Source organism: Chrysemys picta, chromosome 6, assembly GCF_011386835.1.
Source record: "Chrysemys picta bellii isolate R12L10 chromosome 6, ASM1138683v2, whole genome shotgun sequence".
Classification (NCBI taxonomy): Eukaryota; Metazoa; Chordata; order Testudines; family Emydidae; genus Chrysemys; species Chrysemys picta.
This window is the reverse complement of record NC_088796.1, coordinates 118,361,429-118,389,232: the sequence shown is the minus strand read 5'-3', so window position 1 is coordinate 118,389,232 and position 27,804 is coordinate 118,361,429. Positions and strand designations below refer to the sequence as shown.

The 27,804-nt window shown below is 45.6% G+C and overlaps 2 protein-coding genes across 2 annotated transcripts; one reads left to right on the top strand and one right to left on the bottom strand.

The window, feature by feature from the left end:
- Positions 1–293: 293 nt before the first annotated feature.
- GNG10 (G protein subunit gamma 10) lies at positions 294–10,122 on the bottom strand. Its single transcript, XM_008168759.4, has 3 exons — positions 9,945–10,122; positions 3,948–4,079; positions 294–1,266 (listed from the first exon to the last, which is right to left on the bottom strand). The coding sequence occupies exons 1-2, from the start codon at positions 10,023–10,025 to the stop codon at positions 3,954–3,956; spliced, it is 207 nt and encodes a 68-aa protein (XP_008166981.1). The 5' UTR covers positions 10,026–10,122; the 3' UTR covers positions 294–1,266; positions 3,948–3,953.
- Positions 10,123–14,555: 4,433 nt separating this feature from the next.
- Positions 14,556–26,137, top strand: DNAJC25 (DnaJ heat shock protein family (Hsp40) member C25). The gene is made up of 4 exons (XM_005294800.4): positions 14,556–14,902; positions 19,708–19,860; positions 22,647–23,117; positions 25,084–26,137. Exons 1-4 carry the CDS (start codon positions 14,573–14,575, stop codon positions 25,204–25,206), a joined length of 1,077 nt encoding a protein of 358 aa, XP_005294857.3. The 5' UTR covers positions 14,556–14,572; the 3' UTR covers positions 25,207–26,137.
- Positions 26,138–27,804: the final 1,667 nt, after the last annotated feature.

Sequence of the window (27,804 nt, the reverse complement as noted above, 5' to 3'; positions counted from 1 at the left end):
TTGAAAATCTCACTCTAAGGAATTATACGCACCTTTCATATGAAATGCTCCGTGCACATTTCTTCCTATAAGTTGGGTTATGATGCCTTCCCTTATTCACACAAAGAAGTTAAACATCTATAACTACTGCTTTTCTATTAACAGGAGACAAACTTTTCTGGATTCCTGCAGTAACCTATGCAGCCCTAAATGCCACGTAATTCATGAGCCCTCCTTCCCATGTCTAAATCAGAAAATCCTCCTATGAACAAACAGGTCTCCTCCTCCTTATAATAAAACAAAAGTCAAAGGCAGTAGGGAAAGAAATTTTATTTCCAAGCTTCTAAAAGATTAATACAAACACTGGAGAGTAAACAAAATGAAAAACTATTAAAAAAAATAAGCAGTGTCTTGTAAAAGTGCTCTGTAAAAAACCAAAGGCACACAACCAACAACATTATACACTCATAGAGGCTTAATGAGTTGTGTAGTTCAAGCCTTGATCATTCTGAGTGTGAACTCATTTTGCATTCATGTTTTTCTAGTGTTCTGTGACTATTGTTAATCACATTTTAAACATGTTAAGAAAATTCCAACCAAGCAATATCTGGAGAAGCACAAACAAGAAAGACAGTAAACAAGTTGGACATTCTGTAGTGAATGTGTCGTAAGAATCAAGTCTGTGCTACATACTGTCAGGCAGTTTCTATAAAAGACATCACATACTGATTTAAAGGCAGCTGCAAAGCAGTGTGAGTTAGCTCCCAAGTCTTAAAAATTTAAAAACAAAACAAAACAAAAACCCTTTCCATTTGGCAACACTGTTCTCTTATTAAAACTGGGTTCTTGTGTATTTTAACATGCACTTAGTGGGTGTCTGTTTAGAAAATGTAAATACCAAGTGTGGGTGAGAGGAAGAAGTCATTTAAGTGTGTAGAAAAATCCTTAATCCAGGCATCACAATTATTAAGGGGGGGAAAACGTTATTTGGTAAAATTAAAATATTTTTCCTTTCTAAAATGTAAACAACCTCATCATTAAATAACCTTGTGTAGTAACTATGGAAACAATGTTAACTCAGTTATTAAGAGTGCTTTCTCATATAAAATACTTTACACATATTAGCAAAAGATCTAGTCAACTACTGATACACCAGAACAGATTGATAAATATCTAGGAGATTGTTTTGGCCACAGGAAAAGTAGGGCACAGAGATAGTGTTTTCTTGAGGAGGAAAGGCAGCTGTTATTCATTTCATGCTTGAAGAGAACTCTCCACCGACGTTCCCTACAAAAGGAAAAAGAGTTTTATTAAAGGCTGTCTTCGCCTTTCTTCTTTAATAAATTCTTCTCACAAGCTGTAACACAGAAGCCTCTTCACTGTGGGTTAGGTTAAACGTGCCATTGATGGGTGCTAGCTTCCTGGAATACTGTAAAATTTGTCCCCACCATTTTATCCTCATAAAGCAGTAGCAAAAGTGCTATGAAATATCGGTCTATTAGCAAAAGAAGAAAAACATAAAACCCAATACCCATTTATGTACTTCTGGAATGCTTGCAATAAATCATCTACTCGGCTCTTATTCCTCAAACAGGAGAAAAATCCTGCATCTTGACAGGCCAATGTAACCATATGATATTTTATTTCTTAACTCAGATGGAGTCAAGTCCTAGAAACACACATACACAACTAGAATGGCAGCTTCATAAAAGGAACAGAATATGGAAGAGTCACCGTCATCCTAAATATCACATTTGCCGGGACACCTAAGATTATTGTAACAGAGAAAAGAGAGAAAATATTTTTTCTGTTCGTGCATTTGACAGCATTTTGAGCCATCAGTTGCACTTTCCCCCCAGTCAATTTCCCCTTTTTCACCCAGCTCCACAGAGGTGGGTTGGCTGAATGTTGAAGGTCGCAGGTTTGAGTCTTGCTCAGTCTCACACTGAAAGGCCACCTCCAGTTCACCCACCTACAAAACGGTGCCTGATCCATAGGGTTAGAGTAGCCAAAGATGGTCAGACAGGATGCTGACCACACCACTCCCTTGTATACCACTGGCTATGAAACAGACGTGCCTTAACCATGTCAGCCCGATGAGCCATTGGCTGCAGGAGCTTTTACTTTGACACAGCTCCAGAAGAGAAAACAAACATTTAAAAAAAAACATAGGAAAATGTGATTTTTAAAACCTCAAAATTTGGCAGAGGGACAAAAGTACCAATTAAACGGAATAGATTTCAAGTTGACAGTGTCTTCTAACAAAGCGCAAGTAAATGGGACTCTCATCATTCCTCCTGTCGTGGTAATTTATTTACCCTCCCTACCAGGAGTTATTACCTTATTTGTCTCTTTTAAAGAATTATGAGGATTGGCTGCTCCTACATTAAACATGCTGCCTGTGCTATGTAAGATTTTTAGGCAAGACCTAGGGGCTTGATCTTGCAAAGAACTACTCACACCCTTGAAGTACCAGGGCTGTCCATATGGCTACGGATGGGAATAAACACATAGGTGAGAATGCCGTTGCAGGACCGGACCCTAATGATTTGTCTACACTCAATTTTTTTCTTAATATTCCCCGCTGTTACTACCAGCAGTGCCGGCAATGCAGGGAACACTAGTGTAGACAGCGTTCAGGTGGCTGCTGGTGAGTGAACCACATTGTTTAGACTTGCTCAGAGCAGGTCAACGATGACAGTGGTTACCAGTCTACACTAGGCCCTCTGTTGCTGCCGTCTCTCATGGAGCTGCGCCAGCTGTAACAATGGTGGGAAAAAGCCTAGTGTAGACCCAGCCTAAGTGAACTGCAATATAACATGCAAGCTGAAAAGTGTTGTAACAAGCGGAGAGTTATTTAAATCAGTTCAAATGCTGCAGCCTCATTTGTTTCTTTCAAGCTGCCTGCAGTCTCTTTTGGGACTGCGTTAGTTAACAAAGACACTAATCAAGAATGCAGTTCCATTTGATGCACTTCCAGGTCAATCATCAACAGCTGAAGAGAGTTAAAGGGTGTGAAGTAACAGGAAAAACGGTATGTTTGAAATGCATTGTAAGAGACTGCAAATGGCATTGAACATGTTAATTAGAAACTGTGCTTAAGTTAATTAGAAACTGGATGATCTATTATTGGGTCAACAGAATCAACCATGTATGCTTAAGTTTACTGCACAGTCAATCCTTCCTCTAAATTTCCTTCCTTTCCCCAGATAACTGATCTTCTAAAATGGTACCTCAGCTTGAATGCCATATCTGCTGGAAGAAAGCACCCCCTGAAATCACTTCCTAGACAATATTCATTCCTAAACCACTGTGAATGTAATGTGAAGGCCATCTGGAGATGCAAGCGTAGGGAGATGACTCAACTTTGGGGGAAGGGGAACTGGGTCCCTTACTGGCCATTTTGGGTAGTACGCCATGCTCCTCTGGAGGGACAGTTTCCTACTCTCAAGTGGAGGTAGCTGCCTTTTCACTGGTCACCGCCAATGGAGGAATGGGGATTGAGAGCACGGCTGAGTAGAAACAATCTACAGTTACAGCGGGAGAAGATAAAAGCTAACTTGGAAGTGTGCCATCAACACCCGTTGCCTTTGATCTCTAAACCCTTCCTAGAGTCCAAAATGAAGAAGGGTCTTATCTGAAGTGCAGAGTATCAAACTGATTACGCACCCAACATCCTGCTGTTGCTGAAGACTCATTTTAAAAATAGCTACAGACACCGTATCCGCCAACAAGCAAAAGAAGAGAGGAGGGACGTCTGGAGGGAGAAAAATGTTTTAACTCTAGTGCCCAGAGGGACTAGGAATCCATTTGGAGGGACAGAGTAGAAAAAAAGTAAGCACTTTGCTACAGAAGAGGTATTGTTAGTATGTATGTAAGAGACAGGAAGAGAACCCAATGGAAACTTGTCATTTCTAGGGCTTGGGGTTTACAGCAGATAGCATATACGACTTCTGTCGCTACCTTACCTGACTTCAGAGTAAAGCACAGGACCTAGGCTCCCGGAAAGGATTGCTCCCAGCAGGAACTCCTATTAGCAGGGCATCTTTGCAGGCGTTCTGCATACAATACTGCTGAAGTTCTGCAGCTGCCTGAGAGACCTGTACAAGGAAAAAGAAACACTCATACACACAGGGGAAATCAGTTCATTCCCTGGCGTCTAGTAGATAGTTGCTCTTTTTAGTAGCCATTATCACAGAGTAGGAAAGCAGCCAAGCCAGCTCCCAAAGCGAAAAGTGAAATAACGCAGATTCAAACGCACACAGCTCTGACAAGACAGACGTAGCATCAATGAGTATTTTCAATTCTCAGCCACTGCAGCGTGTGGAATGTAGATGTTGGTGCCACGGATTTCGGTTTCATTGTGCCACAGAGCAATTCAATTTTCTTGAGTACTTTATTACAAAATAGCCACATAGCAATGTACACAGCGCTTCCCACCATGGAAAACATCATTCCCATCCCAAAGAGCTTATGCACTAAATAACAGAAGACAAATCAGGCGAGACATAGGATAGCAGCAGGGCAGAGTGAAGAGCTTAAAATTCTAACCTCCCTTAAAAAATTTAATTTAGGTCAAAATTATCAAGATTGGGTGCCTAAAGTTAATCTCCTAAATCTAGATATAGGCACTTGAAGTGGAGTGGCCGGATAGGTCTGAAGCAAGCTCAGGAGACAGAAGGTATTGGGGAGCCCGAAGCATCCATGCTCCTCTCTTAGACAGCAAGCTGGTTAGCATATGCAACTTTTGGAGCTGGACAGAGAGAGATTCAGGAATCAGACGGTGAGGATGCAGACAGCAGTGTGGATCCAGGAAACGTTTAAGGATGGGGTGTCTGTCTGCCAACGTGGTAGGATTTTAGTCAGCCAAAGGGCCCTATTGGAGAACACTAACTGGAATCCCCAATCACCAAGTGTGACGTCCTCACCTGAAGCTACACACCAGGCCTTTTTCTGAGCTCAGGAAATATAGCTAGCGCTCCCAGAAGAGGGGACTTTAGGGGTTTACTTGCTGGATTGGGACAGACCCCCCAACGTCCCCGTTGCCATGAATGGACCATCCACAGGGCCGTCCTTAGGATTTATGGGGCCCTATTCAGTATTATTAAGCTGGTGCCCCATGCCTGACGTCAGCCTGGGCTCGCATGTGTATTTTAGATAAGGGTGGTTTTTTGAAGGATTTATTTAAAAAACTATATGTCTGAAGATCCAAACATTTAAGGTTAAAGATGAATACTCAGATTGTGCATCTAAAAATCTATGCAAGGATTTTTTAGAGATGTGAATTTATAATCTTCAGTAACATACAGGGGGGACAGATAGCTCAGTGGTTTGAGCATTGGCCTGCTAAACCCACAGTTTGTGAGTTCAATCCTTGAGAGAGCCACTTAGGGACCTGGGACAAAATCAGTACTTGGTCCTGCTAGTGAAGGCAGGGGGCTGGACTTGATGACCTTTCAGGGTCCTTTCCAGTTCTAGGAGATAGGTATATCTCCATATTTATACACTAATGAAGTATTTTTAAAGCAAATTTTATTACAGTAATGCACAACTGTTTTGGTCAAGAAATTCAGAAACTGACAGGAATACCTGGGAGTTGGCAAATGCCTGTTAAATGGTTTCATTATTGGCTCTTTAACAGTTTCAGTGTTGAGCTAATAGGTCTGGCAGGCTGAAGGCTTTTTCACTTTTAAGGACTAGATCCCCTCCAGAGGAAGACTCACCAGGCTGCAGCAGCCAACTGTGGTGGGTGCCTGCAGGAAGGGTCAGAACAGGCAGGAGAGTGAACACTAAGCCCCACAGGTGCCCTACACAGCCACCTATGCTGCATATGCATAAGGACAGCCCTGACCATCCATCCCTAGGGCCTAGTGAGCTTGCTGCCATTCTCAGACTGTCAGATCCAGCAGCATTCCCAAGCACATGGTGTGGCTTTTCTCTGCCCTCTTACTCAGTTCCCTTTTTGGGGTCTGTTCTATTCACTGCCAGCCACCACCCCCCTACAATATTAATTTTTCTGAGTATCTCATCCCATCACGCTGTGTTCAGAGCCTCAGAGATGCTTGAGGAACAGAGGGTCCTGTGGCACCTTCAAGACTAACAGAAGTATTGGGAGCATAAGCTTTTGTGGGTAAGAACCTCACTTCTTCAGATGCAAGTCATCTGAAGAAGTGAGGTTCTTACCCACGAAAGCTTATGCTCCCAATACTTCTGTTAGTCTTAAAGGTGCCACAGGACCCTCTGTTGCTTTTTACAGATTCAGACTAACACGGCTACCCCTCTGATACCAGAGATGCTTGAGGCAGCCTCACCCAAGAGGCAATGGTAGAAGGAACTCTGCAGAAGTAGACTGACTGATTTCCATTCTCCCTGACCGTGGAGCCTCCCCTTCTGGAATGCCTGGAGGGTTTCTTATTCTTTCTCGGTCCCTTTCTGGGACTGGCCTCACCATTTCCGAGCCACGCCATTCTCTGGACCGCAGCACCAGTCGCTACTGAGGAGCCTGAAAACTGGACCCTTTCCTGTTGTGTGACCATGCACCCGAAGAGCTAATTGGTATATTTAAGTGCCCTATGCCAATACCAAAGTGCAGAAGATAAGGGCAGAGCTACATACACAGTGCTCTGCTATGGAATAATTAGCAGAGTGTGTCCAGGATATGCCATGTTGTACGTTGCTCAGCACCACTCTGCAGCCCTCTTCTGCCTAGCTTTGCTGACACGAGCAAACTTTGCAGCCAGCTGATGAGCAAGGAGCCATATGTATCCTACTGCTGTTGATAACTATGTCTGAAGGAGGTGCACACCTTGCGTGCGGCAGCTGTGCAGTAGCAGTCTATGTGGCACAGGTAAGTACCGTTCAGTAGCAGGGCCATCTGTCATCATTGCTTGTGCGCTCTCCATGCAAGCCAAATGTACGTTTTCCTCTCTCACTCCCTAATCGATCATCTTTCAGCATATGGCAGTAACTGCGCTCAGCCCAGCAGCCCCCCTTGTGCATGTCCCTGTGTGTAGGTATCACTTTCAGACCAGGCTCCTCCTCTGGGAAAGTCTTGCTCCCTGGGCCTTCATCTGGAGAGAAGGGCAAAAACCCTACCAGAGCGTGCAATCGTGGGGGTGGATTTCCCTCGGATAATTCATCACATACTCTGAACGGCCAAAAGAGAGCTCTCTTTTCCCCCGCACAGCATCCACCTCGGTATCTTTTAAAATCCACCTGCATGTTGTTTCATCATTCTATTCTATTCCTTGGTGTTTCCTCTTTTTATGCCTATTTTACTGTTCTGTGATCAAATTATCTGGCTAAGAGATATTTTTTTATCTGACTTTTTTTCTTAAAGTCCAACAAATACAACCAGAGACCCCAATAAACAAACCAAACACCTTCCAACAAAGAGCAAGAGTGGACATTTCTGCCTGACAGGTGAATGTTATCGAGAGTTGACAACAGAACATTGGAATGGAAATGATTAGGCACCCTCAACTGTAATAGACAATACCGCACTGCTACAATACAGAAGAACTGTGCACATTTGTACCATTGACCAGGCTATTCATTGCAGACTCCCCAATGTAATGAATGAACATGCAAGCAAACAAATGATAAACTATAATCCCTGTTACTGAATCAGTCTATGGGTACGTCTACACTACCCGCCGGATTAGTGGGTAGCGATCGATCGGGGATCGATTTATCGCATGTAGTATAAACGCAATAAATCGATCACCAATCGCTCTCCCGTCGACTGCTGAACTCCAGCAGTGCGAGAGGCGGAAGCAAAGTCGACGGGGGAGCCGCGGCCGTCGATCCAGCGCCGCGAGGATGCGAAGTAAGTAATTTTAATTCAATTTTATTCTCATAGCTGAAGTTGCGTATCTTAGATCGATCCCTCCCTCCCCCCAGTGTAGACCAGGCCTAAATGTACTTTGTCATTTTAACTAATATTGTTTAGTTTTAATTACTGATGAGCCTTCTTGAGTCTATTAGTAAATGTATTGGAGAGAAGGGTGAGTTGATGTTAAAATATCCTCTTACTTTCATCATGTAATTGTACAGGTCAGGGAGTTACGCGCTTGCCACTTTCCCTGCGAAGCAGATGAGCACAAATTGAGAAAGAGCTGAGACTAGATTTTTCTAGTTATAAAATAGCTAGCTAAACGGCCACAGTTTAAAGTATTGAAGCTGTATTCAAATCTGATTTCAAGATAAGCCTGTGTTTTATGAACTGGGCAGAGTAAGGCTGTGTGCACACTTGGGGTGATGAGAGAGGAGGAAAATACTGAATGCAAATTAATTTTACTTTCATTATTTTACAGCCTGAAACAGGGTTGGACTTTGCACATAGCTAGAAAGAGTTCCTTTATCAAAGCAACTGTGGAACATGGAATTCTAAACACGGATCACCAGCTATAAAACGAGGCTTTTTGTTGGCAGGATTTTATAAAAGAAATAATGGTAAAAACAAACATACACACATCTAGGAATTGGCAGGCCTCATTACAGCCTCTCTATTCAAGTCTAATTGGAAGTGGGTGAGATCAGCAGGTTTGGGATCTAGATCATCAGGTTTGTGGATCAGCAAAAAGAATTAATGAGGTTCTGCTCTATTATTCATTATCGCCTTTTTTCCTGGGAAATGCTCTCCTGCCACACTGATGAGTTGGACTGGCAGGCACCCCACATGCTGCATTCAAGGCTCAGAACCTGTCCCCCAAGTACATCATTCAGTCACTCTCTCCCAGTCCTTTATCAAAATATCTCAAACTGAAGGAAGTTAACCCCCCCACCCCACCCCACCCCATCAACCGGCACAGACTGCTGAAGCACCTCTCCTCCCCATAGCCTTCTCCATGTTTGCTTTTCCCACCAGCCTGGGGCTGGGCCAAGTCCTTGCCTACTTCTGTCCTATTGAGTTGGCTTGGGAAGGGGCAGCTCATTTTATTTAACACCAAACCCTATAGAACAACAGAAAATAAGCCAATGTTAAAAAAACACAATCAACTGATGGCTTTTTCCCCTTACAAACCACCCCAGACCTGGGGGGCTACTCAGCCATTGGGTTGATGAGACTTCCATGCCAGCTGTTTGCTACATTCTCCTCCTAACATAAACAGAAGCCACCACAGCTGCAGGTATTTCCCTGGATCCCAGATCAGAAGGCCCGCACCCCAGATGAGCCCACTCACCTGGGTACCAAGTTGTGCCCAGAAGCAGCCAGCCCCCCGACAGCCTTGTAGAACCTACAATCGCTGTAAGAAAACCCTTTTTTGACCCAGCCAGGTAATGAAAGCCTGGTCACAAAACTCCAGCCCTGTCCCAACCTACTGATCCTTGCAGTGCAGCAAGGCTGGAGAGCACTGATCTCTCTCCCCTACATGCCCAGGTCAACTGAACAGAACAGCTGCTGAGTTTGTGCTGCCCAAAGCAGACAAGCCTGTTACAGAACGGAACCTAGAACCATCGGCCTAGACCAACAGCACCCCTGGGTTCCGATCCCCCACAGCTGCTTCCATCAGGGGCTCTCCCCAGCCCACCCCCATCTCTGCAGATTCAGTAGTCAAAGCCCTTTCCTCGCCTCTGGGTGCATGGGCTGCTGCTGTCTGAGATTGGCATAGGGTGACCAGATAGCAAGTGTGAAAAACCGGGACACTTTTTTTTCTGGGGGGAGGGAGGGTACAGTTTCTTATATAAGACAAAGCTCCTAATGGGGGGACATCTGGTCACCCTAGACTGGGTGGTCGGAGCTAGTAGCGTGGTGGCTGGACCCCCAGCCAAGTGCCTTTACCCTCGCGCTGCCCCCCTCCGAAAAGGGGACTCAACCTCCCCCCCCGCATTGACCCCAACCAGAGCCACACTGCTCGCCCACTTTTCTTGCCACTGCCCTCCGATTTCGCAGCGGGCCACCAGAGCCGAGCCGAGCTCATCCCCCCTTTGCGAGCCAGCAACGCCCTGCCTGGGGCTCTCACCTTGATCCTCTCCACCCCCGCCTCCAGCTTCAGCTGCTCCACCAGCCGCTGCATGCTGCTCAGGCTAGCGTTGGAAGACATGCTGGCGGCGAGCTCGGCACCCAGGCGAGCCCAGCAGCCCCGAGAGACGCAGGGCAGCAGGAACTGAGCTCAGAGGGGGAGGAGGCAGCCCCGCTCCGGCCCCGCCACTAGCTCCCAAGGAGCAGGCGCTGCCCAGAGCACCATCTAGAGGCCACCAAGCAGCCGCGACGTGGCACAGCGCCGAGGGTGCAAAGGGAGGGCCCGATCCTGAGGAGCCACGCGTGCCCCAGCTCATGCGTGGCAACCCGCGGCGCTGCGCCTGGCCCCGGGGCGTCCCCGCTCGCCCTGCAGTTCGGGTTGTAACTGCACCCCGGAAACGCAGGGGGAAGGTTTTTGGGGCCGTGCAACGTTATCAACCTGCGGGCCCTTGCGAGTGTCGGCAGCCGGCTTGCGAAGTTATTATACAGATTAATATTGCATGGATTGGGCAGCCCACTTTCTGTGCTGCAGCCGAACCGCCTGTCTTCCAAAGGTTCGGACTCCTGGTCATGGTTACATGCTGGCAGCTCTTGAGGAAGGAAAACAAAAGGCTTCCTTCATTAACCAATGCCCCCAAAATGGGAGGCTCCTCTTTGTTCTAGCTGCCTGCAAAAGCAGGAGGACAATGGCCCGGCCTTAAATGGGTTTATGGGAAGAACAATGTAGCAGTGGCTTGTTAGCAGTGTTGTAAGATGCCTTTTGCATTCATGTGCCGCAGTTGCACTTGGATGTTTTCATTAATATGAGTGTAAAAAAACATTCTCCTGATTTGTTATGCACCAATGGTGTTCATGGAACTGTTTAAAATAAAATCAGGAAAACAGGGTCCCTGGCCTGACGATCTTACAGCTTCAATCCTTAGGCCTGTAAAGGGATCCAGCCATACATGTGAATCTTTGCCATTGATTGAAAGCTGGTTAAAGTCAATAGGAGTCTTTCAGTTAGCTTCAGGGTTTGGGATTAGACTTTTTTTGACTGTGTAGAATTGACCTCACAGAGGTTTGTTTACATGGATCTTTTCAGGATTTGGGCTTAAATATGTATCTTTGGTGTAGAACAGTTGTACTGCAACCATTAGAATTAGCTAAATTCTCCAGATAACAGCTAAACAAAAATATAAATATTGGCCCTACTCCAAATGTGCAAAGTCTTAAGATTAATAAACATCATAAAAAACCCTAGCCACACAGCAGTTAGAAATTGTCACCTGTAGCTAGAACTTGAAAGTTCTTGCAGGTCCTAGTGCTCAAAAGTTACAAACTATCCCAATATATGAAGAAAAATCAAACCCCTGAAAGGCATCCAATTCCACACTACTACCCATTTTTAGGCCTGGATCTACATGCATAGACACCGGTGTCTGTACAGAACCCCATTGAAGTCAAGTGAAAGGGTCTCTCTACACAAATCCAAATGCAGGATCAGAGACTTACAGCTGGTCTACACTAGAAAGTGAGGCCAGCTTAACTACATCGCTCAACACAGAGAAAGGTCATGCCCTGTATAATGTAATTAAGTCAAACTAAACTCTGGTGCAGTGGAGATACCACTAGGGCAATAGAAGAATTCTTCCATCAAACTAGGTACCACCTCTCGTGGAGGTGGATGTACCACAGGGACAGAAGAAACCCTTCCATTGCTATGGTGAGTGTCTACACTACAGTGGCACAGCCGCAGGTGTGCTGCTGTAGTGTTTCTAGTATACAGCTAGCCTAAAGCCTGGCCTACAATACAGTGTTTTGTTGGCAAAAGGCAACTTTTGCTGACAAAACAGAGGAGGTGTACGCACTATAATGCTACTTTTGTCACCAAAACTCTATTGATTTGCCGACAAAATAAAACCACCTTGACGGGAGGCATAGAGCTTTTTGCGGCAAAGTTAAAGCGACAAAGTGTCAGTGTAGACGCTGCCATTTCGCTATGTTGCCATAACTGGCCTCCCCCAGTATCCCACAATGTCCACCGTGACTGCTCTGCTCACTGCTTTGAACTTGGCTGCACTGCATACAGCTATGCAAGCATGCGCCCCTCCCCTTTCAAAGCTCTAGGAAATTCTGACAGCTGAGCATGTGGTCTCAAAACAGCAAATCATTAACCTGAAATCCTGCTCCCCCTGGGCAATAGGAACGCAGCGCAGCACCAGGCAGGCAGGCTGCTGCTGTGGGGGCGGAAGGACTGCTGTTCTGTGGAGAGCCAGGGAGGGAGGCAATGGCTGATGGGGGTGGGGGGTCCCCTGCCTCAGGACTGGTTGCTTCTGGCCTCTGTCTGAACTTAAAGAGACAGCATGCTGCTGACACACTCACTCTTCCCCAACACACACACTGTCTCTCTCGCATACAATAACTCTTCCCCCAACACACACTAGTCTTTGTCTCACCACCACCACACACAAACACACACTCCCTGTCACACACTCTTGCCCCCCACCCTTCAGTTGAAAAGCAGCTGGCAATCTAGTAGGATGCCCATGGAAGATGGGATTGAGAAACCTGCATCATATGATGCTGTACCTGCCCCATGAGGCATTGCAGACCCTTCCCAAAGCACCCTGTGGCCAGTTGCACAGTGGGATAGCTACCACAATGCACTGCTCTCTGTGCCGATGCCAGAGCTGCTAGTGTGGATGTGCTCTGCTGACACAAGGAGCATAGTGTGGACAGGCAACAGCAGTTTAAATAAAGCAATTTCATTAAAGTGGCACACCTTTTGTTGACAAAACTCTGTAGTGTAGACCTAGCCTAAGGTTGTCTGCTCTTTAGACCCATGACGGTTTTCCTCTGCATTTGGAAAGAACCTTGCACAATAACCATCTTGCTAACTCTTAGGTTATGTCTACACTACCCCCCAGGTTGGTGCTCTGGGGATCGATGCACCAGGGTTAATGAAAGAAAGAAAAAAAATGGAGATATCCTATCTCCCAGAACTGGAAGGGACCCTGAAAGGTCATCAAGTCCAGCCCCCTGCCTTCACTAGCAGGACCAAGTACTAATTTTGCCCCAGATCCCTAAGTGGTCCCCTCAAGGATTGAACTTACAACCTTAGGTTTAGCAGGCCAATGCTCAAACCACTGAGCTATCCCTCCCCCTAGCAGGTCTAGTGAAGACCCGCCAAATTGACCCTAGATCGCTCTCCAGTCAACCCCAGTACTTTACCCCAAACAAGAAGAGTAAGGTAAGTCGACGGGAGAGCCCGTCGACCCAGCGTAGCATGGACCCGGCGGTAAGTCGACCTCAGCTATGTCGACTCCGGCTACGTGAATAACATAGCTGGATTTGCGTAGCTCAGGTTGACTTACCATGGAAGTGTAGCCATAGTCTTAGGGCTCACCTTCACTGTTAGCTGGAGGTATAATTTGAGTGTGGCCCTTACCCTGACACAAAAGTCTCTAGCTTAAGTTAGTTGGTGCTTTAAACTCCAGCTAGCAGGCCCATCAGGGGGTGTGGGTGGAAGCTTGAGTGCCACTGATAGTTGAGCTAATAATTATGTGGAAATGCAGCCACCTGGTGCTGCTGATCAGCTCACTCTGTGCAACTTGAGTGTAATTTTGCAGTGTGGCTGCTCTGACTCAAGCTAACGCTGCAGGGCAGATATATCCGGGATGATAGAACCGTTCACCAGCGAAATACCATGTACTAGAAAGAATTCAGGTTTGGTGGATGCGTTTGGATTTGGGCACAGCTTCTGAAGCTGCTGGTGTACATTTTTCCTATGCTGACTCCCGTGAAGGGGTGATCCATTTGTCAGAGATTTACTTTCCTTTCACTAGAGAACAGCTGTAAGACACTGTCACTTGAATAAAATCGTCCAGGAGGGTAAACACGCCTCCTGTTTCCTTTATGAAGTACCTAATGTCTCTTATATATATCCAATATAAGGGTATTAAGAAGCATCTGTTCTGCTAAAAACATTCTTTAGCAACCAATGTAATAAAAATGTGTGTCTGTACAGACCAGTGCATTGTGAGGAGCTGTCTCCTATTTCCCCAAACATTCTCTTTGGGGCTGCCCATAAATTATGCAACGCAGTATCTGTGGGTCTTTAATTTGTGTGTTTTCTTTCAGTGTGATGAAGTGTTACAAGGGGTGGCCGGCTGGATCTTGCAACGCACCAAAAAATGCCTTGCGTGCTCTTGTGGACAGCCCCTTACGATCCCTGAATGGAACCGGGCTTCCCAGTTCCCATTGGGGCTGGAGGAGGAATTTCGCCCACTTGGACACATGGCGGAGGTGAAGGCGTCAGACGGGAGGCGGGGCGTGTAGCTACACAGCTAAGCCACGTTGTGATTCCCCTGGCTCCGCCCCCTCGCTTGGTTCTGCTTCCAGCGCTCGCTTCTGGCCCCACCTCCCTCTGATAGCCCCGCCCCTATCTAGCCCCGCCTACAATCCTCGCTTTGTTCCTCCTTCCCCGTACCTCCGGACCCGGCCGCCTTCTGGCCCCGCCTCTCTCCATCAAGCCCCGCCCCTTTACCCTACCCTCTGGCCCCGCCCCCGCGCTAGCTCCTCCCGCCTGCGGCTCCTCCCCATGGCTACGTTCGTTGGCTTGGCCCCGCCCCGGGGTAGCGCGTGCGCATGCGCGGCGCTCGGGCGGACATGGCGGCGGCGCTATGTGGCGGCGCGCGGGGCCGGTTGCTGTGGTGGCTGCTGGCGGCCGCGGCGCTGGCCCCGCGGCCGGCCCGGGCCCTGATCGAGGGCCTGTACTGCGGGCGGCAGGTGTGCTACGACGTGCTGGGCGTGAGCCGGGCCGCGGGCAAGGCCGAGATCGCCCGCGCCTACCGGCAGCTCGCCCGCCAGTACCATCCGGACCGGCACCGCGGGGAGCCGGCCGGGCCCGGCGGGGAGACCCTGCAGACGGCGCACGAGAAGTTCCTGCTCATCGCCACCGCCTACGAGACCCTCAAGGTGAGAGAGCGGGACCGCTGCCCCGGCCGGAGCCGCTCCGGTAAGAGACACCGCGGGCCGGGCAAGCAGGCGTGGGGACTAGGGGTTCCCCGGGGGGGCTTCGGCCTGGGGGCAGGCTGGGGGGGGGGTCTGGAGAAGGGCTGGGTTGTGGGAAGGGGTGGACCTGGGGGGTAGGTGGGGAAGGGGGTGACACGTGCTGGGAGGCTCCCCACACTGAGGGAGGGAGGGGGCTGGGCTGGAGGAGAGGAGGGCAATAGGAGGGAGGTAGCACAGGCTGGGGGGCTGCAGGAGATGGGGTGTGTCTCAGGCTGGAGGGGCACACCCCAGGTCAGGGGCCCGGGTGATGCCAGGGGTCGAAGTGAGGAGTATGGGGATGATGACTGGCTGGCTCTGAGACTCGGCTCACAGCTGGGGTCTGGCCCAGGTTGGTTACAACTGGGATCCTGTTCCCATCAGCAGGCCTGTCTGGTCCTGGGGCAATGGCCAGGTATCAAAATCCAACTTCTGCAATTGGCCCTAGCTCACATCTTTGTTGGCATCTTCAGCGGAGAGGGGATGAGCCACTGTCCCCTAGCTGTGGTCACAGCAGGTCAGGGCTGAGAAGTCATCAATCAGGTAGCAGCACAGACCAAAAAACCAAACACACAGCAAATACTGTACTGCCTCTGGACTTTAGTTCTGGGGCTCAGGGCTTCAGCCACACAGGGGGTTGGGGCTGCAGCTGTGGGGGAGGGTGTGCTTGGGGCTTCTGACCCTCTGGAGCACCGGGGCTTTAGACTGCGGGGGGGAGTGCTGGGGCTTGGATCTTCGGCTTCACTCCCAGCTTCAGCCCTGCAGGGAGCTTGGGGATGTATCTACGAGGGGAGCGCTGGTTTCAGCACTGGTGCTCCCCCTGTAGCTATAGCCCCAGCCCTGGTGCCACCTACCCCTCCACCTCCTGGTGAAGTTAGGAGCGGAGCTGCAGGGCTGAAGCCCCAAGGGTCAGAAGCCCTCCCCTGCTTGGACCCCTAATGCCCCCCTCCCTGCAGCTGTAGCCCCACTCCCTGTGTGGCTGAAGTCCGTAACCTCTTCAGAGTTTGGGAATGTTTCAGAGTTATGGAGAACCTCTATTCCCGAGTTGTCCATAACTCTGAGGTTCTACTGTATTGTCTTTCAGTTGAGACTTCCCATAACTCCTGTAATGTACTAATCCCTAGATATATTGTGGACACATTTGCTATATCTATATTTGAGTTATATATCATTAGCTTTACAGTTTTTAAGCTATTAACTGGGTGGCAAGATAAAAAGTTGCTGCTGAAGGGAAAAAATATGAACAATTTAGAGTAAAATGTGTAAGAACTCTAAAGATATATAAACATCTTGTATTTTATCTGGAAATAGTCCCCATCTCCAATTGTAGCAAACTACATTCACTGGAGTCAATTTAATTAATCCCCTGTACCCAACTTCCAGACGCTTAAAGCATTGCATTTGGTATGTTCATCCAGGTATCCTTAAAAATCACAGTTCTGAATTTTTTTAATAACGTTACAAGTAGTGTCTGAAATTCTTATAACTTGAAGAAAGATGAGAGAAAAATCTACTTTTACAGTTTGTTTACTTTGTGCTTTTGGAAACACTGCAGAATCAACACTGTTTCCCCCTGTTTGGCTTTCTTACCCAGCAGTAGGGAGGAGGAAGATAGCGTAAAAAAAAAAAGTAAAATGTAATCATTCATGAATTAGCAGCGGGTGTTGTAGAGGACAAGCATAGTATGTGAAACGACCCAACAATTTTTAAAAGTAATGTTCCAGACTTTTCAAGTTAAACATATTCCTTTAAAACAGTGAGAAAAGTAATGGATGCAGGATCAGAATGGCTGAAGGGATCTGTGAGGAAAGATTATAATGGCCAGATAGCTGTAGCTTGGCTAAGCCACAGCTAAGGGATGAAGTAATAGATACAGGAGCAGGTATAAATACATGAAAGGATGGGGGTTGCTTTACCAAGTGTTAGGTCAGTGTAATGAGATAAGACAATTAACACCAGGATACCAAGGGAGGAAAAATCTCTTTTGAAGTGGTAAGAGAGTGGCCCATTACAGACAGTTGACAAGAAGGTGTGAGCAACAGTAGGGAGAAACTAGCATTAGGAAAATTAAGTGTAGGTTTTGTAGTGACCCAACACTCCCAGTCTTTATTCAGGCCTAATCTGATGGTATCTAGTTTTCAAATTAATTCCAGTTTTGCAGCTTCACGTTGGAGTCTGTTTTTGAAGGGGTTTTTTTGTTGAAGAATTGCCACTTTGAGGTCTGTTATTGAGCGACCAGAGAAATTGAAGTGTTCTACTGGTTTTTGAATGTTATGATTCCTGATGTCAGATTTGTGTCCATTTATTCTTTTGCGTAGAGGGCTCGTTCACCTACACATCTACCAATGTGATATATGCCATCATGTGCCAGCAATGCCCCTCTGCCATGTACATTGGCCAAACCGGTCAGTTTCTACTGGGAGTGGTTGGGTCATTACAAAACCTAAACTTAATTTCCCCAATACTAATTTCTACCTACTGTTACTCACACCTTCTTGTCAACTGTCTGTAATGGGCCACTTTCTTTCCACTTCAAAAGTTATTTTTCCTCCTGCTGTTAATTATTTTATCTCATTAGACCAGGGGTGGGCAAACTTTTGTATGGAGGGTTGGATAGGGAAGGCTGTGCCTCCCCAAACAGCCTGGCCCCTGCCCCCTATCCGCCCCCTCCCAGTTCCCACCCCCTGACTGCCCCCCTCAGAACTCCCAACCCATTCAAAGCCCCCGCTCCTTGTCCCCTGACCGCCCCCTCCCGGGACCCCCGTCCACTATCCAACCTCCCTGACTGCCCTGATCTCTATCCACAACCCCACCCCCTGACAGCCCCCCCCGGGACTCCCACCCCCTATCCTACCGCCCTCTGCTCCTCGTCACCTGACCACCCCCTCCTGGGACCCCCCGCCCCTAACTGCCCCCAGGATCCCACCCCCTTATCGAATACCTCCTGTCCCCTGACAGTCCTCCCAACCCCTATCCACATCCCCACCCTCTGACAGGCCCCCCCAGGACTCCCACTCCCAACCCTCCCTGTTCCCCATCCCCTGACCGCCCCCCCAGAACCTCCGCCCCATCCAACCACCCCCTCCTCCCTGACTGCCCCCACAACCCCCCCCCTCACTCCTTTACCCAACCCCCCCACTCCCTGCCCCCTTACCAGCAGCAGGAGCTCACAGCCACGACACCCAGCCAGAGCCAGCTGTGCTGCCCAGTGGGAACAGTAGGTCAGAGCGTGGCCCACACGGCAGCGTGGCTGTGGGGGAGAGGGGACAGCGGGGGAGGGGCCAGGGACTAGGCTCCCCGGCTGGGAGCTCAGGGGCAGGCAGGATGGTCCCGCGGGCCGTAGTTTGCCCATGTCTGTGTTAGACTGACCTAACAGTTGGTAAAGTAACCCCCATCCTTTCCTGTATTTATACCTGCTCCTGTATCTTTTACTTCATACATCCGATGAAGTGGGTTCTAGCCCACGAAAGCTTATGCCCAGATAAATTTGTTAGTCTGAGATGCCACAAGGACCCCTCGGGTTTTTTTGCTGATACAGGCTAACACGGCTACCGCTGAAACCAGCTAAGGGATGGAGAGTGTAATCTACAGATATTTTATGGGAGAAAGAAGAGAATTATGCTGGATGGTACAAAGGGTATAACTAAGATAGGGTTACCGTACGTCCGGATTTTCCCGGACATGTCCAGCTTTTTGGGCTCCAAATCCCCATCCGGGGGGAAATCCCCAAAAGCCGGACATGTCCGGGAAAATCGGGACATGCAGGGCCGGCGGTGGCGGGGGCTGGGGGGGCCGGCGGTGCTCGGCCGGGGGCCAGGCCCCGGGCCGGCACCCCAGGGCCCGAGCCGACCCAGGCTGGAGACGCCGGGGGGGCCAGACTGGGCCGCGCCTCCTCCCCCCACACTCCCCTTACCTGCTCCAGGCTTCCTGCGAATCAAATGTTCGCGGGAAGCAGGGGAGGGAGCAGAGTTGGGGCGGGGACTTTGGGGAAGGGGCGGGGGCGGGGCCCCGTGGAGTGTCCTCCTTTTGGAGGCTCAAAATATGGTAACCCTAAACTAAGACTAATTAAATGTAATTAAGAGATGAGATGCTTAGGCTAAATACCAGGAAAATGTTGAGAAAGTGAGATCCGTTAGGCCGTGGAAATCTCCCAAAGGAAATGGTAGCAGTCCTGTCACTTGGTGCATTTAATATTAGACTGTCCCCAAAAAACTAAAAAGCATACTCTGTATTTTAAGAGTGTGTGTGTTTCAAAACAAAACAAAAAACCTGACCTTGCATTGACTCTGAGATGGATTAGAACCAATTAATACCAACTGTGTGCTTAGTATGTGGCTGTCAAATGCTTAACTGTTTCAAAATGAAATTTCTTCAGACAAGGCCAAGTATGCATTATTCAGTCAGGGCTACATATGTGTTTTAGAATAAACTCGTTTAGGTTACCAGAGTACAGGAAAAGATCTGAAGAATTTTCATAATACCTGGAAAGCAGAAGCTGCTTATTGAATATTAAAAGGGATTTTTTTTTTAATTCAATTATCTTCCATATACATATCAGGCTAACACAGATTTTACAACAGTTTTGTGGCTAACAATGTTGTAACACTAAAGTAATTTTGGTAACTAAAAATCACTTCATTACCAAGCCATCTTATGAAATGTTCTGTGTGACACTGATTAAAAGCTTAAGGATACAAACCTACAAAATTTTGTTTTAACTGTTTTCTTGCCAGGATGAAGAAACACGTAAAGATTATGACTACATGTTAGATCATCCTGAAGAGTATTACAGCCATTATTATCACTACTACAGCAGGAGATTGGCACCTAAAGTGGATGTCAGGATAGTGATTCTAGTCACTGTATGTGCTATCTCCGTGTTTCAGGTAAAATATATTTGCTTATTATGATTATTCTGATAGTAAAATCTGAAATCTAGATTCCTTTTCCATTAGTCAGTTACTGAGGTTTTTTTCTTTAATTGTACAGTTAGAAGGCTCCACTGTTTCTACTTAAGTGTTGTCTACTATCCTTGGTGTACTAGACAGATATTTGTCCAGTCAGATAAATCTATATCCTGGACCAAGGCTGGGAAGTTAGTGGTACTAACCTGTTTGGGGGTTTTGTGGTACTATATATTTAAAGGATAAGAAACTTGCACTGCTGGAGAAATAATCTAGTTCCATGGTTCAAAAAAATTAAAGGCTGAACAGTCCATCTCAACAGTCGGAGATAGACTGAACCAATTTCTCATTTTTATATCAGTGTTTTAAGAAACTAATTTTGAAATTCTTCTTGAAATGATGATGTATTTAAAACAATCATGCTCCTGATTTCATAGTAGCCATTAAAATAAGAATTAGTTTTGATCAGTGAAGTCTTGCTCTTAAAATGCGTGTATTTTGCTGTGTAGAAATTTGTAAATATTTCCTTTTGGATAAGGTAATAACGCTGTATACATCTTTGAGCAATTGTTTAAATAGAATACATTTCTTAACTCTTTTCTTTAACACTTAACATTACATATATTGGAGTTACTTGTTCAAGACTTCTATAAAAGATAAAATGTCCGCTAGTTAAAATGCTGTAGCTGAAGAAATGATTGAACCTTGCTATCTAATGGTCCAGGTGCCCCTCTCAGCATTTTCCCCCAAATAACCCAACTAAGAGCTTTTGATTCCTTAATGCTTATGGCACCATCTGCGGATCAGTAGCTGTTCTAGAGTTCTCACCCTCCAAGCAGTGTTCACTTGAACTGGTAGATCCCTAAAGGCTTATACAGCTACATATCCTACTTCTCCTCAAGTCCACTTGGTTCTGATGGTGAAATAGCACCCGTCTCTCCTCCTTCTTTTCCTTGGGTATAAATGGGGAGATTACTATTTTCCAGTTTAGAAAATTTCAGGCAAAAACTAAAAACTGAAGTCTAGATTCCTTTACCATTAGTCAGTTACTGAGGTTTTGATGATTGCAAAGGCAACATAACCTCACATCTAAATCTGTTTGGCTTTCTTTTGCTCTCTGCTGCCTCTGCTATAGCTATTGTCTTAATGCAAGAGTTGATCTTTTCATAAGTTGCACTTCACATCTTTCACTAAGGAAGTGTTGCCCCGGTAGGACTTTGGTAACTATTTGGGTGAATTAGGCAGAGAGAAGGCTGTTTTTTCTCATCTTTCTATCCTTGTTTTGTCTGTTGTCCCCTCCTAACTCAAGAATGAAGCAAGAGATGGAGGGGGATTGAGTCTTGTAAAGCAAATCCTGTCAAACTAATAAGATTGCCCTTACATAAACTGTTTAATTAACTATTTTAAATGGATAGTGCCACTTATGATGTACTGTACTACTGCTTTAGTTGCAAATCCAAGATAATTAAAAATCTTTAAGAACATTTTTGTCCAGTAGAAAACAGTGAAACAGTTTAACGTGACATTTTAAGCTAAGATGTATTGTGTGCCAATCTAAACAGTGACTCATAGTCCTGTAATACCATAATATGGGCTCGCTACGGTGGGTAAATCCTCTGATACTGAACTGGAGAATTAGAATTAAGGTCCCAAATTATTTAATGCATTGAAGTTTGCAAACCATAATTCCATTTGTATCAAACTTTTGCTGATAGTGATGTTTGTATGTGGGAGAAATGATATCGCCATAATAGGGTTCCACTGTACTGGACAAGTATAGAATTTCTGTCAAGCAGCAAACTCAAAATATGTCCCTTATTATGCCATCATTATGCTTGTAGCAGTATGCAATGAGTAAAGAAATTCTGCATATTCATCAAACAAATGTATAAACAGCTGAGCCACAGTGTTTTAGTATGGAAGAGAAGCATTTTCTTAACTATTGTCGTATTCTGTAGCAAGACATGATGTTTCTGGTAAATTTTCTAGAATATGCCCTGCAAGCTTCCCCCCATTGTTCTGTAATTTCTTTGTATCTGTGTGAGAATAAACATAGCAGTTGCTAGTGTACTGGGTTTCATTAATAATGTGGGGTTAAAAACCTGTCACTGAGAGAGAAAATCAGCAGGAAAAGTTGCTAATGTAATCCACAGGATAATCCTTCAGTATGAAAATAACTTCTATCTGATCTAATACATGGTTATTATGAAAATTAATCCTTCACTATCTTACAACTGTTGTGAACTAGTTCTACCTGTCATTAAAAAGAATGAAATTAAATGTTATCAGATTCTTCTTTTCCTTGTACAGTCTAGCTTGTGAAATATGTTTTCTTTAGCAGAATGAGCACAGGGTTGGAGTCCAAGAAGTACAGAGTTCTAATCCTGGGTTTAACAATGCTAACGCATTGTGGCATTTGTTCCCCATCCAGTAGCTGGCCCACAAAAAGATTTGAGTCTGCAGCTGGTGTTAAGCCCAGGGGACCTGGTCCTTCAGCTTAGCAGGAAAATCACACTTAAGTGTCTTCATTCCCCACAGAAGACCCTTTCAGGGCAGGGATATTTTTACACTGGCGTTCCTACTGACTTGCTGTAAGATCTTGGGCAAGTCAGTTCATCCCTCTGCATCTATAAAATGGGGATACTACCTCTTTTACTAAATATGATTATTATGTACCAGAGGTAGTGGATTTTCTTATGGTTTTTCTTCTGTTTTCTTTGTTAAAGCTACTGCTGGAACTAACAAGCTATTACTATTTTATATTCTAGTTCTTCAGCTGGTGGAGTAGCTACAACGAGGCCATCAACTACCTAGCTACAGTGCCAAAATATCGTATACAAGCGTCTGAGATTGCCAAGCAACAGGGCCTACTGAATAGGGCTAAAGAAAAAGGCAAAAACAGACGGTCTAAGGAAGAAATCCGTGAGGAAGAGGAAGAAATAATCAAAGACATTATCAAAAATAAAATAGATATAAAAGGCGGCTATCAGAAGCCTAAAATATATGATATCCTTCTATTCCAAATCCTCTTAGCTCCTTTTTACTTATGCAAGTATATAGCTTGGTATTGTTGGTGGATTTATTGTTTTAATATTAAAGGGCGAGAATATGGTGAGGAAGAGAAGCTGTATATCATACGCAGATACATGAAAATGTCACAGTCTCAGTTTGACACTCTGGAAGATAATCAGAGAAAGACTTTTCTGGAACGGCAACTATGGATAAGAGAGAACTATGAGGTGAGTAGTTGCGGCATGTTGTGAAAATGAACGTTAAATGCCCAATTTACCCAGCTTAAAAACTGGTGTTCTCCCAGGGTATCTATTGTGGTTGTACTGCATGTAAGACTATGATTCATTCTAGATATCCGTCATTAAGCTGGAGATTTTTGGCAATGAGATTCAGGTTTTCTGATGAAAGACAGTCTTTGCTCATCTATTAATGTGCTAGAATATCACCCTTATAAATTAAAAACACCTTTTTAACACCACCATTATAAATGCTGGGGGCAAAATGGGGTGTGGGGTGGAGGCTGACAGCTTGCAACTCCCCATGTAATAACCTCGTGACCCCCTGAGGGGTCCCAGCCCCCAGTTTGAGAACACCTGCTCCAAAGTAACTGTTTATCCAAACCATTTGAGATTGGTGGTGGTTGTTGTTTTTTATCACTCTACCAATTCAGCTAGTTCCTGACTCTGCCCTCTTTACCCTTCAGTAGTTCTTCTGACTTTCAGTGATCCAGGGTCTGACATACTTCTTGCTGGGCAGTGGCTGTTTTATTCAAGTATAGTGCTCCATTGTTCCAGATCAGAGACTCCACACAATACACAGGCTCTGTGCCCTGGTCCTGGGGATGTTCCAGAGCCTATTACTTTGATTTAAGTATTGACTCTGCTTGTTGTTGTACAAGACACAAGTGGAGGACTATCCTTGTACCAAGGTATTTGTAAGTGAGAACACATTAGGAGCCCTTATAGTTCTTTAGCACAGAAAATCTATATTTAAATGTTTTCTGCCTTATTGTTGTTGCTGTGGTAATTTTATGACTATTGAGAGCAGTACTTCGTATTTTGTAATACTGTGCCACATAGTATTTACAGTTAGCCAGTCTGGTGTGTAGAGTTCTTCAAATCTCTTGTGCAGAAAAACTTCAGTTACCATTGAGACACCATGCCATTATCCACTGTTGGAGATCAACCCTATTGACTGTATTACTAGAAAGAGGTTAGCTAGTTCAGGAGCAGGTGGAAAAAATACTAGGAACTGAAAGAATCACAGTAACAGCGGAGCCAAACAGCGATAAACAGGCTAGAAAAAGTTTGTGCAGTCTTGATACTGGGGAAGTTTAACTGTACAGGTGACTTCCACATGGCATGGTGGCTTTTTCATAACAGAATGGAGGGAAAATTTGCAGTCTAGACCCAAGATTTACTGATCCTTTGAAACCTGTGTGTTTAGTACTGTTGTATCCCATGAGGATGTTGCATTTTAAAGAGTAGAGTGTTGAACTGGTGCCCCGCACCCCCTAAAAAGTAGCTATCAGCATTTGCTTAGAATTTCCTGGCAATTAAAATATCCCGTTATAATTCTAATCCTAATGCATCAAATGTGGTGATAAAAGCATTTATTCCAGATTTAAAAAAAAAAAAAAAAAAAAATCAGATTTAACCACATTCCAAAATTTGTCTAATTAGTCTTGAATACAGAGGGACACAAGTATGAAAACAACTGTAGGAAACAGTTAAACCAGTGGATCTAGCTACTACATTGAGCAAACCCTTTACTATATAGGAAATATTCAGTGTCCTGAGTATTGCCTATCTTGGTTGCTATGACTAGTATTGTCTCCTGCACAAGCATGCGGCTTTTAGCTAACGTTCCTGTGTGTTTTACAATGCATTCTTTTAATGGCTTAATACATTCGAGATAAAGCCAAATTCTGCTCTTACACCACCATAGACCCTAAATCCAAAGTAACTCAACTGAAGTTAATGGAGCTATGGGCCAAATGCGGCATTCCACCAGCAATCTGAGACTGACCTGACTCTGTATAGCAACCTGGAGTGTGTGGTTTTAAAAAAAAATGTCTGCAGTTTGATTCATTGTAATAGCTGGAATAGCTCTTGCCTCTAGTATGAGGCTTGCCTTGAGGGCTGACTTTTTCTTGGACTTTAAATAAAGTGACTTTTTCTTTCTCCTATCCAGGTCTACAAGCAAGAACAAGAGGAAGAGCTAAAGAAGAAGATGGCCATGGACCCTCGATGGAAGAGATATAGGCGGTGGATGAGGAATGAAGGACCTGGAAGATTAACGTTTATCGATGACTGAAGGCTGCTGAACAATGTGCAGTACTGATAAACCTGACTTGCAAAAAAATTTCGTAACTAAATTTTCAGAGTTTTATCTGCTGTGCCTCGGCAGTGATCTAAAACTCAGGAATAATTTCATCAGGCAGAAAATAAGTACAAGTTTACCATTTTTATAAATAAAAGTGAATCTGTTAAACAGAGACTTAGTTCATTGTTTATATTCTACTTGCTTGTGGAGCTGGAGTTCGTTTAAAAAGTGTTTCACATGAAATCTGTAAGAACAAATACCAGCCCAACTATACCTTACACCCTTCCAGAAATTTCTTGATGAAGTCTCCTAGCTGTATTTTTGTTTTGTCCCCTCTTTAAAACCACAAGGTTTGTACATTTGGTTGTTAGGGATGTGTAAACGCTCATGTAAAATTCTATATGCAGGGCAATTTTATGGCTCTTCATCTATTTTTCCTCTCTATCCCCACCCAAAAGCTTCCAAAATCTGAGTGATCTTGCCAAATAGTATATTTGATGCAGACTAATCATAATGGGCTTATATATGCCTTTTCCCATGCCCTGTCCAGTTGGAAGCATAGTCTTCATTCATTCTGGTAACAAATGGTGCATGATTGTTCAGCAATGTGACACAAACAGGCCTTAATTTTTGTCTTTGTTCTGCAGAATGATACATTAAGCAGATTTTGCTAGAATCTTAGGTTTGGGTTTTAATCTTTGTACACTGAACTGTAGATACTTGTTTGGAACAAGTGTAGCAGTATTCTACTAAATGTGACATGTTACTTGCACCGTAGTGTTGGTATAAGGGGAACTAATCCTTTTGTTTAAAAGGGGCAATTTGATGCCTTATGTAAATAAAAAAAATAATTATATTATAACGCCAATTCGTTTCAAATTCTAAAACCAAATTAACGTTTATAAATAAAATATTCTCTTTAGCTCTTGTCTGACTCTTTCGAACGTAGCTATTTCACAAGTCATCTATGAAGGGAAAAAAAGGAATGTTTCCCTCTTTACTTCTCACTTATGAAGAAGGCATGGGAGAACTTTTCATTCGGAATTCATCTCTTGTCTGCTTGGGAAGGTTCTGTGGCCACCTTACTGGTGGAAAGACCTAGTGTAGTCAAGGCTCAGGCTGGTTCCACCATTTAATACAGCGCACAAAACAGATATTGTTAGTCACGTGTATGCTATGGCTCCCACTTATACCAGGGTCTGTTCAGCTGGTGGCACATGTTAGGGACTTTCTTTAATATTTCCTCATGTAGTTGAGGCTTTGGATGGCTAGAAAACTAATGAAATGACAGACCAAGAGCAGGAGTGAAAGCTTGAACAATTGAGAGGGGAAACGGGTTTAGTCAAACTTAGGGTTACCATCCGTCCGGGTTTCCCCGGACATGTCCGGCTCTTTCAGCTTTAAATGGCCGTCCAGGGGGGATTTCTAATAAAATAGAAATGTCCGGGATTTCCCCCTTCCCCTCATGCAGAGTGCGGCGCGGCTGATTGAAAGCCGCTCGCAGCCACTGGGGCCTCTAGCAGCCAGAGTCCCTCCCCCTCCCCCGCTCCCTCTTCCCTGCAGAGCAACGCCAGTGTTTGGCTCCATGTGGAGCCCGCAGCTCTCCCTCGGCCTGGTAGGGGGGGCAAGCAAGAGACAAGGATTGGTTGGAGGTTGTGGGGGGGCTGTCAGGAGAAGGGGGTGTAGAGAGCTGTTGGGGCAGGCAAGGGACAAGGAACGGGGGGTTAGATTGGTCGGGTTGGGGGGGATGTCAGGAGAAGGGGGTGTAGAGAGCGATTGGGGCAGTCAGGGGACAGGGAGACTTAGGGGGTGGGGTCCTGGGGGCAGTTAGGGTGGGGGGGGTCTCAGGAGAGGGCAGTCGGGGACAGGTAAGGGGTAGGGGAATTCTGAGGGGGGCGGGAAGTGGGAGGGGAGGGGCTAGGCTGGCACCCTGTGTCCTCTTTGTTGATTGAAATATGGTAACCCTAGTCAAACTGGTAAAATCTGCTAATAGCTATTTAAGTCCAATAGCTGTCCAGTATTTTGGAGAATTGAACTTTATTACAGATTTAGCATCATCCACACTTCTGTTATGATACAACTCTGTCTGAGACATGTAGTAGGTCTTGCCAGGACAACCAGGGAAGATCATGCTTGATATTTCAAAGGTTTAAAAATGGTGTGGAGTGGAGGGGAACAACTTGATTTTTTTTTGCCTTTACACGTCATAAAACAATACAATGATTACTATTTAAAGTCCATTGGAGACCACTTTTAGAAGTACCTCCTGTCAAGTGTTGTTAAGCATGTAAATTCAGACTCTTATGCTAATCCATTAACAATTTAATTTGCATTTGTTAACTTCAAAAGAATTGCTAGAAACTTGCTTTGCCACTGGACAGTGCTGCTATAAACCTGACCCCCACTTTGTCAGGAACCTTTTAACATAAAATCTTGGGAGGCCCAGAGTGAGCTGTTTCTGTGCTCCTAGGAGGGAACGCTGCAGACATCATTTTTAGAGTTCCTAGCAGGATCCGGGATGACTGCTGAGTAAAGCTGTTCAAGTATGGGGGTGGGAGGAGCCGTTCCAGGAGTCCGGAACTCCAGGGA